The sequence below is a fragment of the Argiope bruennichi genome, chromosome 10 (assembly GCF_947563725.1).
Source record: "Argiope bruennichi chromosome 10, qqArgBrue1.1, whole genome shotgun sequence".
Classification (NCBI taxonomy): Eukaryota; Metazoa; Arthropoda; class Arachnida; order Araneae; family Araneidae; genus Argiope; species Argiope bruennichi.
The window spans coordinates 34,856,409-34,875,373 of record NC_079160.1 but is presented as its reverse complement, the minus strand read 5'-3'; the positions used below and the strand labels follow the sequence as shown (position 1 = coordinate 34,875,373).

The 18,965-nt window shown below is 31.0% G+C and overlaps 1 protein-coding gene across 1 annotated transcript in view; it reads left to right on the top strand.

Moving 5' to 3' along the window:
* The window catches only part of LOC129989036 (neprilysin-2-like), a 117,306-nt gene that overhangs the window by 90,040 nt on the left and 8,301 nt on the right, over window positions 1-18,965 (top strand). Inside the window, exons 8-18 of the mRNA XM_056097348.1 lie at window positions 1,110-1,196; window positions 3,357-3,481; window positions 4,893-5,115; window positions 7,991-8,089; window positions 10,797-10,874; window positions 11,694-11,797; window positions 13,002-13,066; window positions 13,169-13,220; window positions 13,561-13,628; window positions 16,012-16,142; window positions 18,170-18,235. Of these exons, the coding sequence (XP_055953323.1) occupies window positions 1,110-1,196; window positions 3,357-3,481; window positions 4,893-5,115; window positions 7,991-8,089; window positions 10,797-10,874; window positions 11,694-11,797; window positions 13,002-13,066; window positions 13,169-13,220; window positions 13,561-13,628; window positions 16,012-16,142; window positions 18,170-18,235 (1,098 nt within the window). The remainder of the gene's footprint in view (window positions 1-1,109; window positions 1,197-3,356; window positions 3,482-4,892; window positions 5,116-7,990; window positions 8,090-10,796; window positions 10,875-11,693; window positions 11,798-13,001; window positions 13,067-13,168; window positions 13,221-13,560; window positions 13,629-16,011; window positions 16,143-18,169; window positions 18,236-18,965) is intronic.

Sequence of the window (18,965 nt, the reverse complement as noted above, 5' to 3'; positions counted from 1 at the left end):
TCCATCTCCGTTTTATTGATTTTGTGTAAAACTCTGTGTGGTGCTGGCATTTAAAAAAATATAATTTCGAATTTAAAGTAAATTTTGCTTTAATGAAGAAAGAAGGCCAAAAATGTAATTTTGTGCGCTTTTTTTTCCATATATATATATGTAATATTATTTGTTGTGAAGCATGATGCAGTTTGAAGACAATGAAGATACTTTTAATTTCGTGACGTCGTTTTATTTCATTTTGAAGAAGCAAGCATATGTACAATCAACGAGCACACAGAACGACACAGAAAGGAATGAGGGAAGAGCTCTTGGACATTTTATTCCTGGTCTTACATAACCTATGATTTTGATAGGGAAAATATTTCTTTACAGTGCTAATGTATTTTGAGATTTCAATAGGGATTTTCATTACACGGGTGGACAAGGTAGGGGAAACACAGGGAGATTTAAAAAAAGAATTTGCTTGATCAGCGGTATGTTATCTCTTCACGCGTAGTGTGGGAAAGTTAGATTTTAGCTGATTCAACAATTTAACAAAGCTTCTCTTGAATTAATTAAGTAGAGACAGTGGAATTGGATCACGAAATAAGAGAATATTTTAGACTGAAGTTACTATGGGTTAAATTAAGATGAAGTTATTATGAAAATTAATTAAATTGAAATTAGAGTTAATATATATATATATATATATATATAAATAAATAAATAATAATGGAAATATAAATAATTTTTATTCATGCTTAGCTTTATTCGCACACATAAAATAAACGTCTGAGTTGCTAAAACCGAAATAGAAGTTGGTATATTTTTTTAACTCCGCCCAACGTTACAGCTGTCGCTGGACGTTTATATAATCTGAAGCTACAGATATTATAGACAGAATATAATAATAATTCTGTAGGATTAGTCTCTACTAACTTAGACTAGAACATTGATTCTTTTCTCAAGCTAAAAGAATTGTGAAGTACAGAAATTTTCATTCGCCTTCGTAGTTAGTGTGTAATTGCGCGAAAATGTGTAAGCTCGCGTGTTTATTTTTTAATTATACAAATATTCATAAAAAATTAGAGTTATTGCTATGTATTTATTAACTTGTATTCTTTTTATTCACTCAGTTTTCTGTTCCGAGAGAAGAAAGACGTAATATCAGTCGTCTTTATAATAAAATGACTGTGAATGACCTGTACACACTGGCGCCTGGGGTAAGTATATCGAACGAAATTAATTCAATTTTTTTAACTATTTAATGTACTTCGATTAATTATTTTAAAAATGCAAATTTCCTTTAAATACACACTATGAAAAACCATAGGAAGGAGTCCAAATTAAACAATGTTTAAAAAATGACATTTAAAGAATTTTTTTTTTCATATTTATGTAAAAAAAAAGCTTATACATTGTTACGGAACTTCAAATCTACTGTCAGTAAAGTCACCGGCTTCATTTGTACTGGGTGTATGGTGTGAAAACAATCAGCAGGCCTCAATAACGAACGACCACTTTTATTAAATACGAAGACACGAATTCAGACAAACGACAAATATACAGCAGAGACGAACACAGGAAACGCAAAGCTACACACTACGACAAACAGTAGGTCACAAGTAATAATCGGTAGTAATAACAACCACAGCACACAAAGCGGCCAGACAGAATTCAGCAGGAGGAGGGAATTCACGTAGCTTCACTCTACGGTTTCTCCAAACGTCTGCAATTTTCCACTGTCTCCGCGCTTTAGCTGTATTAAACACCCGACTCACTACTACACTACTGCTACTCCACACACGACACTATGCTGCTTCTACAATTAACACTAGTACTCGGCAATACAGCTCAGTTCAACAATCGCTCTAGCTCCACACAAAGTTTGTTCTTCGCTGGATTATTCCGTCATTGCTTCGTTATCCTCTCGACGACTCGATACTTGATTACGACTGACTCACCGCAGATTGAGACTGCCAGCCTTTTATTGTTCCCGGGAAACGGGCAGAGATGGTTCTGAACAAATCAGGCGTATCTCGGTTCCTATTGGCTGAATTGCTGAAATTCTGGAAATTTCCAGTAATATTTATTTTGTCACCAAATTCGTCGCCAAGTCACCAAATGATTGCCAAGTTTGTCGCCAAGCTCTGGGATCACTGACGCGACAACCGATCAGCACCCAACAGAGCTGAACGTAAAAGCGATTGAACCAATAGTGCTGAGAAGCAACATTACAGGTTTGTAACAATATATAGACTTGAGTATGGAATTGAAGGTCGATGAAGAACAAAATAATTAGTATTTTAAATATTTTTTAGGGAATGGTCACTCAACATTTAGAACAAAAACAAACAATTAAAATAAACACAAGTAAAATTAAGAAAACTGGTTGCCTTTTGCAGTGAAAATCAAATTATGAAGTATCCTGTTTATCAGCATTCGGACAACTTCTCAGATTTCCATTTCTCCGTAAAGAGTTAAACGTTCTGACGTCACGCTTATTCGGTGTGTTCCCTCTAGTGGAACTATAATCTTATCTCAAATATATTAATGAAAATATACTTCTTAAACTTTAGATTTAAACACATTTCATGGAATGCATACGATATGAGGGCAAAAATTATATGTTTGGCCCCTACGGATTTAACTCGCACCAGATCAGCTTACACGACGATTCTTCAGCGGAGTGGGTCTCGGGAGTGAAACCCTCCGCTTTGGAAGCCGAAACCTTAACACCAGTTGGTCTTCAAAATATCTAAACTTTTGGTTTATAGTTTATTATGAAAATGTTAGATCTAGTCTGTCATGCAAAAGAATTCTCGATTTACTTCAAAATCGAGTAAAAATACTCCGCATTGTTTACCTATGCTAAATATGCGGAAAATTAACATAGGATTATTTTTTACTTGGGCTTTATGTCCTTAAGCCAAAGGCATATTTTAGCGGAAGCCTGTCATATAATTAAAAAAGAGCTTTATAATATTCGCACGTAATTCTAGCTTTCATGTCAACGTACTATGGTTTAACTTTTATGACATCATGAACAACCATACACTGTTAAAAATTTTAAGATTATGAGCAAACTCGCCATATTTTATAGAGCCATAAACTTTTTCAATTTCGCTTTTATAACCGCGGAGCTTTCTATCTGTCCATACACTTATTCTATGCACGCAATCCGGAGACTTATCATAATGCAAATCAGATTGCGAATACTTTTAACGTCGGTGTTTTAAGTAAAATATTTAAAATAGAATTTTCTGCTTTTTATTGTATAACAAAAAAAAATTAGAGTTTTTTATAGCTTTTTTTAGGTTCAGTCACATTAAATGTCGCCGGACCTGTGAATTATGAGATTTTCTTTTTTTTTTCCCTTCTAGATCAACTGGGAAAAATATTTTAACAAGATTCTTATGGATAAAATTCCACGAACCGAAGAAGTCATTGTCATCGTACCAGATTATGTACAGAGTATGGAAAAGCTTTTGCAGTCAACAGATAAAAGGTAATCCCTTATCCAAAATAATAGAACTTGCTTATCTTTAGTAATCCGAAGAAGAAAATGGAATTTCGAAATACAGCGTTTCTAACACAGACTTAAAGCTTTAGGAATTTTTTGGCGCACAATTTTAAATTATAATCTTCAATAAATCCAATAACAACTTCGTAATTTAAAAAGCTTTTTTTTATATATATATATTCAGGATTAAGGTGGGTTACTTGTCCCGACGGGACAACAACATTCCGCTGAATTGTAATTTTTTCTTACTGCGGTTTGTAGAATTTTGTGGGGGGTTTTTTTGTGTGTGTGTGAAAAAATTGATCATTTATCATAGGTTAGTTCCGAAATTTTTTTTGCTATTTGGTCTTTCTAATGCGAGGGTGTTTTTTTTTTAATTTTTTATTTTACTTGCCATTTTTTTTCTAAAGTTTATCAAATTTAGGTATGTTGACTTTTTTTTTTATTTTACCATCTTTCTTTGTGTAAATATCCATTATTTTAATACGACACGAAGAGAAAAAGAAAAATTCAGGGACGCCAAAACGGTAATTTATAGCCAAGTATGGAATACCCGAATCTATATTATGAAATTGTGCCAAACATAAATCATTCCCTTTCTGCGCTTGCTATAACGGGCCTGTTCATCCGCTCGTCATCTGACCGCGATTCAAAATTACGAGGTCCGTCCCAAAAAAGCCCTAGTGTTGTTTTACAGCGGGACGTTAATATAACTAAACTAAACTATACTATAACGGGCCGAGTGTGAACCCACCTTTATTCAAAATAAAAAGTGGATTTAAAATTTATTTTCTTATGAATGGCAATAGATATTACATGCATCACTGGTTAAAAGGAAGTTCAAAGCTTTTTTTTAATTGGGAAAACAATGAAAAGTGGCACTGAAAATGCGCTACCCTTATGCGAGGACGCTGGCAAAGCTCGATATGGTGGCTGATTCTCATTTCCTTGATAAAAGTGACACTTCAGCTACCTCCTGCTGATGACGGGACGTACCTCCTATGGGAGGGATTATTTATGTCTGGTTACGATCATTGCGACTCAACCATATTTCCACGTCATAGTCGCATCACGTTCATGGCAATTCATTTAAATCCTGAGTCGGAGAGGGCGCAATTCCAATTTGATTATAAAAACTCAAAATTCAGAAGGTTGCAAGGAATCACATCACAAATAAATATCATGTGTTTTGTTACACGTGATATCGATTACTGATTCGTATTTCTAAATTCTATTTAAATATCACAATTGCTTTTAAATACATTAGTATAGTATTCGTGACAACTCAATTGACTACAATGCTTAATTTGTGAACTGGAGTTGTTCTTAACCTAATATGAATAGCATTTTCAGTCGTAGCTAATTCTAAAAATTCTTTGAATAATTTCCTTTGTAGAGTCATAGCGAATTATCTGATGTGGCGTGTCGTCGGACAAGCTTTTCCTACTCTGCACAGAGCATGGGGTGAGATATCTCAGCATTACAGCAGTATTTTAACTGGAAAAGTCCGCCAAGAAGCCAGATGGGAGCACTGCTTGGCGACACTCTCCGGAAGTCTTAGCACCGCTCTGGCCTCCCTCTACGTGAAGAACCACTTCAAAGATGGCAGTAAAGACTTGGTAAGTTTATGCTTCGCAATGAGGAGCGTCAGTTATCTGTAATATGAATGGAAAGTGCTGTTAACTCTCAATACTCAGAAACTCTGACTCAAAATTATATTCAGCTAGAGTACAATCGAGGTCAAACAATCAAGGAAGTTCAGTTTTCTTCAAGCTTTCTATTACTCTTTCCTGTTCCTTATATATCTCGCAGTAGGCTCCACAAACAAGTCTAAAATTAGGAATGCACTTTAAAAACTTAATTTGCCTAATGAAGTTTGAATGACGTGAATACAAAAATATTACTTAATTTTTATTCACTGTATTTTTTTAATTTTCCGCCAGCAACTGAATTTATTTTGAATATTAAACTGAGCAACACTTTACATATACCGAAATTGGCTAAATTCTTTGCTCTGCTTAATATAGCAGGTGTTTCTACCTATAGGTATATACGTGTTTAAAAATAGATTTTAGCGGGGGGGGGGAGAGAAGTTTCTAAGAGGAAGGAATTTTAATAATTGAGTAGGTCACAATTTTCCACCCAAGAGCTATAACAAAGCTTATTCATCAAAGAACTAAGCTTTTTTTAAATGGGCAGTAGTCATTGAAAAATAATAGACTATAAATTAATAAAATAAATTAATTATTGACTTCATCAGACTTGTCAAAGAATATTAATAATATAATAGAAATGTATGTTTAAAAAAGGAGATCTGTTTCAATAAAAAATTTTTTATTTAATATTCTTAAAGTTTGAACAGATTTTTTTTAATAAAACCTTTATAATTTTTAAGTCTATTTTTTTTAAAGTTACGCTGATTTTTTATTTTGAATTTATATACGTTTTAATACGTTTTATTACATTTTTAGATGCTGTTTTCTCAAATTCTAATTGAATTTTCATATAAAAAACCTCATGATAACACCAAATTAGAAGAATTATTAAACAATACAATGTATATAAATACAATGTATATTTTATTATATAGATTCAGTAAATATTATATAGGTGAATTTTCATATTGATTATTTTGGCTTGATAGTTTCTCATGATAACACCTAATGCATATTTTTTATTCAAATTTAGCAAAATAAGTTCTGAATTTTCTGAACTAAAGTATAATCTATAAATTTAAACATAATTTATGGTTGTTTCAGTGCTTCACAATATGAAAAAAATGGAAGATCTCGTGTTATTTATGTCGAAGTTTATATTTGAAGAATGGATAGCAATACAGCTTATTTTTTTAGTTCAGGAGTTACACATTGTATTTCATAATCTATATAAAAAATTTAATCAAATCATTTGATAAACCTCTAAATTAGATTTTTGCTTTATATTATTTTTTCCCAGTTTTTTTAAAAAATTGGAAGAACACACTTATCTGGTATATTTTGGTTTTATAGATTTCAATCTTTCTTATGCAAATTTCATTTTTCAATCCTTTTTATGCAAATATTCAAAATTATAACTATTTTCGAACATTTTTCAAAAAATTCATTCCGTAGTCACATTTTTATTTGTTCTTACTGGCTGAATGCACGACAGAAAAAGATGATTAAAAACTGTTAATGGTTTGATATGGCCTAATAAATAAATGAACACTTGTCGAGCCAAAGTTCAACTCCTCTGCTTCTTTATTCACTGTTTAATCAGAGATTTCACATTGTTGCTGTAATGAATCTCAAGAACATAAAACTATTATATTTGAATGATTTTACCTCACTGAGGGATGATATGCAAAGAATATGATGAGCACATTTCCATAGTTCATAATACTTATCCCATGAGATACGCGGCCAGGATATCCTGGTTGGTAGGGCACTAGATTCGCATCCTTTGGGTCCGAATCCCGCCGGCCGAAGATCCTCCGTGTGTGTGGTGGCTGGTGCACGTATAAATCTGTCGTAGCCACAAAGCTCTCCAAGTCGGGACAGTACTACTGAGAGTACTAGATCATAATTGATCTTTCTCAAATTCGATTCAGGTCTAAATCACGATTTGTAATGAATTCCACCCAATGAAAAGGGCTGTGACGCATGAGTAGCTCAGACATACTCTTGGCTCCAGATGGCTCTACTGAAACAAGAGACGCGAAAACGTGGCTTTAAATCGCTGACTTTATCAGCGGGTTCATCTATGACAAATGCCAAAAGCAGCAATAACAACAGTACGATACGTTTTCTTTCGTTTCTTTTTATTCTCCCTGTTCAATTTTGAACAACCTATTTTAATTAAGTTCAAAACTTCTATCTGATTGTTCTGGTGTTTTTATTGTCTAATTAAGTTTTGGTGATCATTCGCATTTGCTACGCTATCCAGATAATCGAAGTTCCCATCAGATAATCGAAGTTCAGTGTGAATCTAAATAAAAGGTAAACTTTTCTTTCTCCATCATTTCGTTCTTAGAGAATTTTAGGAATCCCTATTAATAGGAAATTTCCTATTTTTAGGGAATTTGCGCCTCTTTATGCATATGCAAAATCGCCGAAGGTTTCAGCATTTGAAAATAATCTGTACCTATTTTCCTCCCTGAGTAATACACATGAAGACTAGTTTCCCTTGAAAATCCTCCAGGAAGGCAACTGGAGATAATACCTGAGACAATACCTAGATGCATAATGATTGCTTTGATCAGCAGAAGAAGATGCACATTCTTTTAATCATGAGCGCTGGACTGATGGAATTGGCTAAATATGTTAGACAAAATAGAAATTAAAATCACCACAGCTAAATTATAGAGAAATTTTAAGAATATTAAACGGAGGAGGTTTAATAGGATAAAAAATCATGATATTTAATTGCCTTCGGTAATTAATGTTGAAATACGTTAACCTGACATTTTTTTTTCTATCTCTATTTTATTTTGATTCGATTTTTCTTTGTTCACAGGCCCTGGAAATGGTCAATTACATCCACAGAGAATTTTTGAATGTCTTGCATGAGGTTGACTGGATGGACAGCAGAACTAAGGCAAGAGCTAAGGAAAAGGTAAATGAAGTTAACTTATCCCTGGAAAAAAACTGGGAAACATGAAATAGATTTCAGTCTCCATTACTTAAGCTGTTTATAACTTTTATCACCATATTATTTTTAAAAGCAATTCTAAAATTTTAGCAAAGACCATCAAAGGAATTTAAAAAATTATTAAAAACTAGTTCTTTGAGAATATAAAAATCTATTCATTTAGCTAAATAAATAACAAATAAAAGCCGCTCTCCTTTTCTTTTCTCCAGATAGCATTCAGATCGGGATCGCAATAAAAATAACTGAATCCCCTGTGGTAATCATGTCACTTTATTATCAATCTTAATTATTCGCTTTATAATATACACATTTTTAAATTTATAAATATTTCTTTGGCCGTCACGTCATCTAGATGTAACTGCACAATCTCCATCTAACGGTATTATTTCCGCTCCTGAAGCTCCTTTTTATGGTGAAAATGGATGATTTTGTTTTTATGTTATATTCCCATTGTTTATAAATGTTTTTGTTGTCAACTCTTGGTTTTGTGTTTATCTTGTTACATTATCTTGCGTTTATCGTCAATAAGTTGGGGGCTTGCCTTTAGAAACACTTTACACTCTGTTCCCCTCCACCCCCCCCCCCCCTTTTTCTTCTATTTGACAGCAAAATATTCTGTTTGTTGGCTGCATATGGCGACAATTTAGATAGACCAATTAATAAATGTTCAACCATCTTTATTTCAATAAATTTGATGCTATACAATATGTAGACAGAAAATATTTATTGGAATTTATTTATTAGGCAAATAGATTATTCAAGATCCGATCTTTTGTTATACATACAAGAGGGGATCAATAAATAAAGCACACGATTTTGGACATAGTAATAAAAAATGCAATAAATTTCACAATGAAATGGTAACGAAAGTATTACCAATTTATTACTCTTCGTCATTACTGCCATTCGTATTGAGGCATTTGTCTTAGCGCGAGATCAGTTTAATAATCCAGGTCTCATAAAACGTCCTCGACTGTGAGTAGTGCCGCTGTCGAACGGCTTGTTTAAAGTCATTAGGGACAAATTTCTGACCACCGATGAACCTCTTCATGGGTCCAAACAGATGAAAGCCTAAGGGTTCCAAATCTGGGCAATATGGCGGTTGCTCCAAAATTTCCCAACCGAATATTTGTAGTTTTCCACGAGCGGACAAACACTCTTGCCAGAAAATATCCCGGATACTTTAATCTTAGCCAAAAGACCGAAATTTTCATTTGTTTGGACTTATGAGGAAGTTCCTCGGCGGTTAGTAGTTTGACCCTGACGAAGACCTTAAACGGGATGCGTGACAGCGGCTCTGCGATTTCGTTCTACCAGACCTGGGTTCTACGAGATCACGGGATCGGAGTTCCGCGGGACCAAAGTTCTACGAGACCTGGATTTATCCAGTGTCGAGATAAATGCCTCGCTGTGAATGCCAGTGATATCGAAACGCAGCAATTCGGGCAATAATATTTCCGTGGCATATTTTCATTCATTGAATTTTTTATTATTTTGTTTTAAATTATGTGTGGTTCTTATTGATTTCTCCTGATATACTTGTCTTTTACTCTAATAGTGTGTAATAGATACTAAATAATTTGTGACATTTTTCTTACGAGAATTATTTTTTTAAGCTCCATGAATGCTGTATATTTGATACTTTTTAAGACTTTTCTGATGATAAATACATCTATAAATGTCTCATCTGCTTCCTTATTAAAACAATACATCTTTAACTATCTCAACTGCTTCCTTATTAAAATAAAACATAACTATCTTATCTGCTTCCTTATTAAAACAATACATCTAAAACTGTCTCATCTGCTTCCTTATTAAAATAATACATCTATAACTATCTTATCTGCTTCCTTATTAAAACTATAAATCTATAACTATCTCAACTGCTTCCTTATTAAAATAATACATCTATAACTATCTTATATGTTTCCTTATTAAAACAAAACATCTATAACTATCTCAACTGCTTCCTTATTAAAATAAAACATAACTATCTTATCTGCTTCCTTATTAAAACAATACATCTATAACTGTCTCAACTGCTTCCTTATTAAAATAATACATCGATAACTATCTTATCTGCTTCCTTATTAAAACTATACATCTATAACTATCTCATCTGCTTCCTTATTAAAATAATACATCTATAACTATCTTATCTGTTTCCTTATTAAAACAAAACATCTATAACTGTCTCATCTGCTTCCTTATTAAAATAATACATCTATAACTATCTTATCTGCTTCCTTATTAAAACTATACATCTATAACTATCTCATCTGCTTCCTTATTAAAATAATACATCTATAACTATCTTATTTGCTAGATTAAGACATATTTTTAAGTTATAAGACCAAATTACAAGATTATCTTTTATCAAAAAAGGTCTAATTATATAATCAGATTGCATAACTATTTCTTGACTGCATATAGTTAAAAAAACTATTTCATGAAATAAAATAAGCATTTTTACTTTATTTGTAGTTGTAAAAACACCTTTCTTAGAATCAATTAATTATAATCGCCCATTAGCCTAATCAGAAATTCAGATAAAAATCCTGAAAACTTGGATATTGTGATTTGTCAATCCGCATAAAAAGAGACTATCGAATTTCTTCTGTAAAGCGCATACCTGCCATCTAAAGTAATGTTTTCTTCTATCTTTTTTTAGGCTGAAAACATGGCAACATATATTGGTTATCCAAATGAACTATTAGAAGAGTGGAAAGTAGCTGAAATTTATGATGGTGTAAGTATCAATATAATTTTTTACTGTTTTCAAAACATGTATTATACACATATTTTAAATATCTCTATTTTTTGGTTAAATTGATTTGTCAGTTTTTTTATATTTAAAACTGTTTCTTTTCGAATTCTATATTATTTAATTATTCTAATTAGATTTCCATTCTTGTCAAAATTTGATTGTACGTTAAGAAATCTAATTATTTTATGCCATAAGATATTTCTAAGACATACCTAACCGTACGATTTCTTCAGAATACATGCTGTTACATGTTGTTCTATATAAAACATCATGTAATGCTACATTTTATTAATTTAGACTGAATCGTTTTTGACTAAGTAAATTTCGTAGTAAATTAGTGATTAAAAAATTATATTTAACATATTGAAAATAAAATACTTTTAAATCCCTTATAAGCATCTATTTATCCTCATAAAGTACACTCATAGATTTACGTACAGGGTGATTCAAAATTATTTATGCAATCTGTTGGCAAAGGTAAAAAACATAAAAAGAAGACAAAATCTTATAAAAATCAGCAATTAGAACGCAACTTTAAATTGATAACCTCTTAATTTAATTAATTTTTGATTACAAATTTCTTTTAATTAGAGGATTTTGCTTTTATCTTTTAATCAAAACCCATATGAAACGTTTTAAAAAATCTCAGACGATTTTGTTCATTCCAGAAATGAGATTTCAATATAAAAAAGTAGCAATTATATGTATCAATAATGTAAAAATAATTTTTTCAGTGTATTTTATATATATTTGTAAATAAATACGTATCTAGGTATGGTAATAAATTTTTTTTTATCCTAGCTTCACTTGAATTCAACCAGCTATTTTGAAAACGTACGAATTTTAAGAAAATGGGCTACTGACTACGTACTCTCCAAACTCAGAAAACCAAACGTCAAGGGAGAGTAAGTATTTGACTCTTTGGTTCAATCTAACGTTTCTTGTTGTCATAATAGGTACTTTTCCGTTAAACGGATGGAAATGTCGCCAATTGTGAACCAAACGCGAATTTGGCGTAGAAATTTTACGGAATTCCACATTATTTGGCGATTTTTCGCTTGCGGCTGGTTAAAGGAAAAGTACCTTACAATATTATATTTGCGAAGTTGCCATTATAGGATCGATATTCTTCATTTTGTGCTTATCTTTGTTCTGTTTGGATACTTTGGAGGGTTTAATGACTTTTTGCGACATTCATGCGGTTGGTTGTTAATGTCTGAACTATTTTTGCATGCATTATTTGAAAGTAAATGAAAGAAGTGTAAAAATTGCAAAATAATATGTATGCCATGATGCTAATATTATTGATAGCACTTCCAATTTTAAGAATTTTTTTTTTTGGTTTTTATTATATTAACATCCCATTTACAAACATCTCGAGAGTCATTTGGAGATGGTGAGGATACACTTGAGTTGAAACGCATCTCTCTAGACTTCCACACCTCACTAGTAAGAGGACGTTCGGTTCATGAACTCATATTGAATATGCACACCATTTCCGTGGCAGATCCTTTAGAACAATCGGGTTTCGAAACTGCAGCTATTTGGTGCTGAAACCAAGATCTAGCTCACAGCCACTGCGTCCTTAAAGAAATGAAAAATGGGAATATTAAAGAAATATGCCCAATATTAAAACACTTTATACTTTAAAAATTAATACATTTATTTTTAAACAATTTTCTTGAAGACTTGTTTATAATGTGATTTTTTTTTATTGAAGATGATTACAAAGCATACCGTGCCTACATGCAAATAAACCCCACCAAAGTCTTTTTGTTTGTTTATTAGTATGCATGAATTCTATTTAATTTTGTCTCGTGAAAAAAGAGAGAAACGAATAGCATGCATACAATGAAAAGAACTGAGATAACAATTAGTTTGATTCTAAAACAGAAGAATTATTTCAGATTTCAATAATTTAAGCTTAAAAATTACTTTTTTTTTATTTTAAAACTCGAAAAATTTATCCTTTCATTTATTTTTCTAAAAATGACAGTCATAGTTCATGTCATAGTACATTTCAATATATTTAATTAATTAATTTAAATAGATGTTATTCCTTATTTTTCAATACTCTCTGAATTTTTCTCACGAGGCTTAACATTTCAGCTGGAAGAAACGATCAGCTGCAGCTGTTGTGAACGCGTTCTATAACTCGATCGAAAATAGTATTGGTGAGTGCTTTCGTTTCTTTATATTTTATTTTAAAAAAATCAACTCATTAACTGCAATTTAATTGATTTTATTCCTTTAATGGTTGAACCTTCATTTTTCAGAATTTCCTGCTGGGATATTGCAAGGAATATTTTTTGACAAAGACAGGCCAAAGTATGTAATAACAAATAATTTCATAATTAAAAATTGCTTAGAAATTTAAGCTTATTAATTCTGGTTTCTAAATAAAATTTTAAAGATGTTATTTTATGTTTACTAGATAGATATAGCTATTTCATTAAAGTTTAAAATTTGAATCATATATATTTCTGAAATTATATCTTCAATGTTATAAATCTTTTAGGAATTTCACTTCCTGTAAAGTATAAGTTCCTTGATTTTGTTTAATTATGAAGAAACAAGAATTAAGTATTTTTCACGTTGAGTTTTCATTTTATAACTACTTTATAATTTCCTTTATATATATATAATAATTGAAAAATTTATCTTTCAGTTACTTGAATTTTGGAGCTATTGGATTTGTTATCGGACATGAAATCACTCATGGTTTTGACGATAGAGGTATGATTTCCGAAACCCTTTTTTATTTTTTTAAAAAATACAATATAATTACACTTTGAGGGAAATAAAATTGATGTAATTAAATATTTTCGTAAAAGCAAAGCATTTATTATTTTTTTTCCAAATATTTTATTATTTTCAAAGAAAAAAATATTAGAAACTATCATTTTCTGAATCTTTTAATTTCGCCAAAACGCTCTCGAATTCGCATTCATTTTATATCAATAAATATTGAACTTATTATGTGTGATTACGATAAAAGCTTTAAAATATTTTGACAATTTCAAATAAAAATAAGAATTAATGAGATAATTTTATTTAATTCATAAAATCCAGCAATTCCCTCTAAAATGCTTAGAGGGAAATGCTTGTTCGTTTTTCTTCGATATCAATTTTACGAGAAATTGTCGCTATTAAACATTGTCTTAATCATTTCCATTTACTTAAAACTTTCTAATATGGACTTGACGTCATCGTTTTCGAGAACTCCAATTAGCCTTAATTTCCCTGTAGTCCTCTTGTAATTAGTCCCCAGAGCGATTTGGTGCAGTGGTACGGATCTCGCTTTCAATAATAAATTGCTGAAGTTATTAACTAATCTTTTGCATCGGTGAAATGCAAACTGAAAACCAAATTCTAGAGTAATATAAATCTCTAGTGCCGTTCCATTTTATAAATCTAATCTAGGAAATCCTTAAATTCTTTACATTTCCAGAAACTGTTTCACTGCAACCAATAAAATGCTCTAAAATGGATTTGTAAAATATTGGATTTTATTCTTAAGAATCCCTTTCCATTAGAAAAATCTTAACGCAACCCAAAATTTGAAAAATAAAGAAGAAATTATATCTAATCCGAATATATTTAATAAAAATTCAATTAAAAAGAATCATTGGTAAATTTAAATGTGATATCGCAAGCCAAGAGGATTTTTTTATTGTACTTAAAAATGATGGAATAATAATAGCCTTTGTAAAAAAAAAAAAAAAAAAAAAAAAAAAAATAAGGCTCTGTAAAAATGTTTCGAGATTTTTTTTAATGCATTTATGCGTGACTCCCCTGAAATTGCAAAACAAAACTAAGAATTCTTGCTATAACTTTATAAACTAGGATTTCTAAATTGCACCTCCTTCTTTTCAGAGCTGAAAGCTTTCACAAGGCATTTCAATCGGAAAAAAATTTGCCCAGAAGTAGAAATCAAAACATTTATGAATGATAACTAAAAAATTAAATTTTAAATATTTATTTATTAAAATATACTAAAGTGCTTCAGTCCTGAACTTCATACCTCACTATTGACGGCGTCCTAAATAGGGGTAGCGCATCGTTCCCGTGATATCTGGGCGTCCCGGGTTCGAATCCCGGTTCGGGCATGGTTGTTTTTCATCTGTGTTCTATCTGTGAGGTGTGTGAATGTGTCCCCCTGTAAAAAGGGGTTGTGCAAGCGAATGTGTGCGTGACATCTTCATATGAGCTAGAAGTCAGACTTCTGTCCCCGGGTGCTCAGGGCTCTTTGCCCTCAGAAGCTACTGCACCCCCTTTCCGTGGCAACGCGGACACGACATCATCATTATCATACCTCACTATTTTTACTTATATATCTTAAAGTTTATGGAAGAAAAAACGTTTCGATATCTCCTGCTCAACTCCATTAAAGGCCATGAGATATAATATAATAAATTCTGTTATAAACTACAATTTCAAGTCAGCTCAATTTTGATGATAAAGGTTCAAGAATTATGGAATCATAGTGGCTGCGTATGGTATGGTACGGTTTATTGGCACAAGGTCCAATTTAGGACAAGCTGCGCCATTCACAGGAAATTTTAAATAATTCCAGTGTAAAATAAAACAAGAATTCATTGTAAAATGTCAAAAGTTAAGATTCATGACTTATCACGATTTGGCACAAGGTTTAAAATAACTCAAATTCCAAATACTATGAAGAAAGCCAATTGCTTTTAAAAAGTCAAAACGTTTTGAGTGAGGTTTCTCACCCACCAGGTCCTGTAGATTTAAAATAGGTGAATGAAAGTGTGTTAAGCGACCAGGAGTAAAATTGGGACATTGAGTAAGAATATGTGCAATAGAATTGACCACGCCACAGTTCGTACAATGAGGGACCCGTTCACCAAACAGCAAATGTCTATGCGTGTACCTAGTGTGTCCAATGCGAAGACGAGTTAATTTCCATCTGCGCATCGGGTTGATAAAATTGACCACATATTTATTTTTGGATGAACAGCATATAGCTTGTTATCAACCTGTGTGTCCGAAATCTCTTGCCACTTTCCATAGATATATCGTTTCATATATCCAGAAACATCACAAAAGGGAATCATAGTGTATTTTATAGGAAATGACTGATTAATTTGCATTGCAGGTCGGCAGTTTGATAAAGATGGTAACAACATCAACTGGTGGGAACCGGAAACCGATTTAACCTTCCGAGACCGAGCCCAGTGCATAGTGGATCAGTACGGAAACTATTCGGTTGGAGAAGTTGGATTGCAAGTAAGCAAAGATAAATTATGGATTATGAGAGACGACTTTCGTTTACTAATATTTGTTAATTTAGGAAACTAAAACATTTTTTTTTAAATAGAAATTGTTTCTTTCCCCACAAGCTCGAAAATTTTACAGTACAAGCAAATGATTCCCGATATTTTTGGAGGATATCAATTAATTACACTATGTATAAGAATTAAGAAATCAGAGAATATATATTCAAGAATTCCATGTGTACTTATTACTTTAAAATTTAATATGTTTAATTAATAAATAAAGCATAAAAATTGAAAAATGTTTTATTTTTCTTTAAAAAATTAAGTTAGCATAGCTATATTAATGTCTCCTTTTATAAATTATAATTTCGAATCAGCGTAGGTTCAACACAAACAAATGATTCGAGATATTTTTGGAGAATATCAAATAATTACATTATGTATAGGAATCAAATACTCAAAGTATATATCAAATAACAATATATAATCAAAACTTCCATGCTTACTCACTATTTTAAAGATAGAGAAATAAAGCTTATTTTTGTTTAAAAAATTAATCTACCATAGCTATATTAATGCCTTCTTTAGAATTAAAGGAAAGGCTATTTTAATATGGTCATGTAATTTTGAATCCTGATCATATGAAAAGAAAGATACTTGATTCAGCTTCCATCTCCAAATTTCTTTGCCATACCAAGGGCAGGATATTTGACATTCGACGGCGAAGCTGATGTGCTCCAGATCCATATATTTAAAAAATCTTTGGGCAAGAGAGCTTGGCTCTCAACCTGGTACAGCTGAAATCTTCAAAGTTATTCAGAAATTAGCTTTACACAAAGCAAAAAAACCAGTATAATATTAAAGATTTTCACTATTTCTCATAACTGATAAGCATATTCAGTAATTATAAATTTTTTTACATGATAATATTTACTAGTTAGACATTATCCACAAATTGTACAACACAAAAATTGTTCAAAGCACTCTGTCAGGCAGACAATTACACACAAGGAGCTACCAAACTTGGCAAGTAGTTAGCTCGAGTTATTAGGTGCTTGCTATGAAACAGTTTTTCAAAATTTAATTAAATTTTTAATAATATAATAAAAATAAATAATATCTTTAATTATCTAATAATAATGAATAATAATTTTAATAATCTAATAATTAATAATAATATTAATCGAAATCTTAACATTTCCCATTAAGAATTTTCGATAGCATAAATGGAAAGAAAACCATTTTCCCATCATTTTAAAATTCAAAAAATTAACTATCCAATAGTACAATTTTATTTGTGTCCATTTTTTTCTCTACTTTTAATTAATGTGAAAAATATTTTTAAATATATTTTATAACTATGCTTTCATTGTTTTAATTACTGCGTTTTACATGCACTAACATCGCGATAACATTAAATCCATTTTTTGTCTTCAAGTTATCATTGTCATAATTAAGAGTAAATTTTAAAAAAAGATACAAAATGTGATAAATTAAGCTTCAAATATTATCATGTTATCAATGTATCGGATTAAGAGTTTCTTTATTATTATTATTTTTTTAAATTTTCGTTTGTAATAAGCAAAAAGTTCAGAAAATGCATTAAATGGTATAAGACAAAGAGCATGAAGAGAGAATTCAATATTCGATCAGTTTTTTATTTATTTTTCTATGTCATAAAATGATCAGGACGCTCATTTTAAAAAAGCAGTGCAGAAATAAAGTACTAATGCTTTTCTATTACTTTTGTAGGAGAAACATGATGAGGAGACCAAAACATTATTTATTTTTCTTATGTTGTCGATGTCTCGAATTTTTCAACTGAAAGCAATTAATTTTATTTAAATATATAAAACGTTTCATATTTGATTATCAATGTTGATATATTGAAAAAAATTAATAAGTATTTATAAATCGATATAAGCAAGAGAATATTTTTAAATCTTTTTTTTTATCATAAACCTTTTAAGCCGTAAGTAGTACTTCGAGATGAACATATCGATATACATGTTTATTTTTACTTTTTTTTTCTTGCAGGTGAATGGCATCAACACGCAAGGCGAAAACATAGCAGACAACGGTGGCATCAAAGAGGCATTTAGGGTACGAAAACCCTTATTTATTATTCAAACAACTGTGTAGAGTCATTTTGTGGGCGGTTTTATTGATAATATTCGTAAAAGACTATATTTCTAGCTGACGATTGTCGTCTGCTATACAAAGCCAAACGATTTTTCCAGGAAATAACATCTGTATTTTTCGAATCACTTCTGCGATATTTATACGGAAAGAAATATTTATAAACATACTCGGATATTTTTTATATGGACAGCAAAATGCAATATAGATTATTTTTTGATCCTATTCACTTTAGAAAAATTAATCGATAAATTTTCCTCTTTTGTGCGTGAATTTTCGGTTTATTTCATGCAATATATATGTATTTAATAACAATTTTAAAATACAATAAATATTCGAAATCTTAATTATATTCATTGTATATAGTTTTTAAATTTTAATTGCATATAATTAAAGTAAAATTAATTATAATAATATCAAATTTAATTGTATGTTACTAAATATAAAAATTTTAGTCAAGAATTTTTTAAATTTAAATTATCACGTAGGTACTTTAGTGTGGAACTCGGAACACCATGACTGAGAGATCATCTGCTTTTATACAAGCAGGGAAAGTTCCAGAATACTTTTCTGGAGACAGTAAGAAAAGTCCAGAACACTTGTCTGGTAAACTAAAGAAATGTCCAGAATCTTCAGGAACACGAAATAAAGGAAAACATAAAATCTAGGAATTAAACATTTGCACAACCTGTGC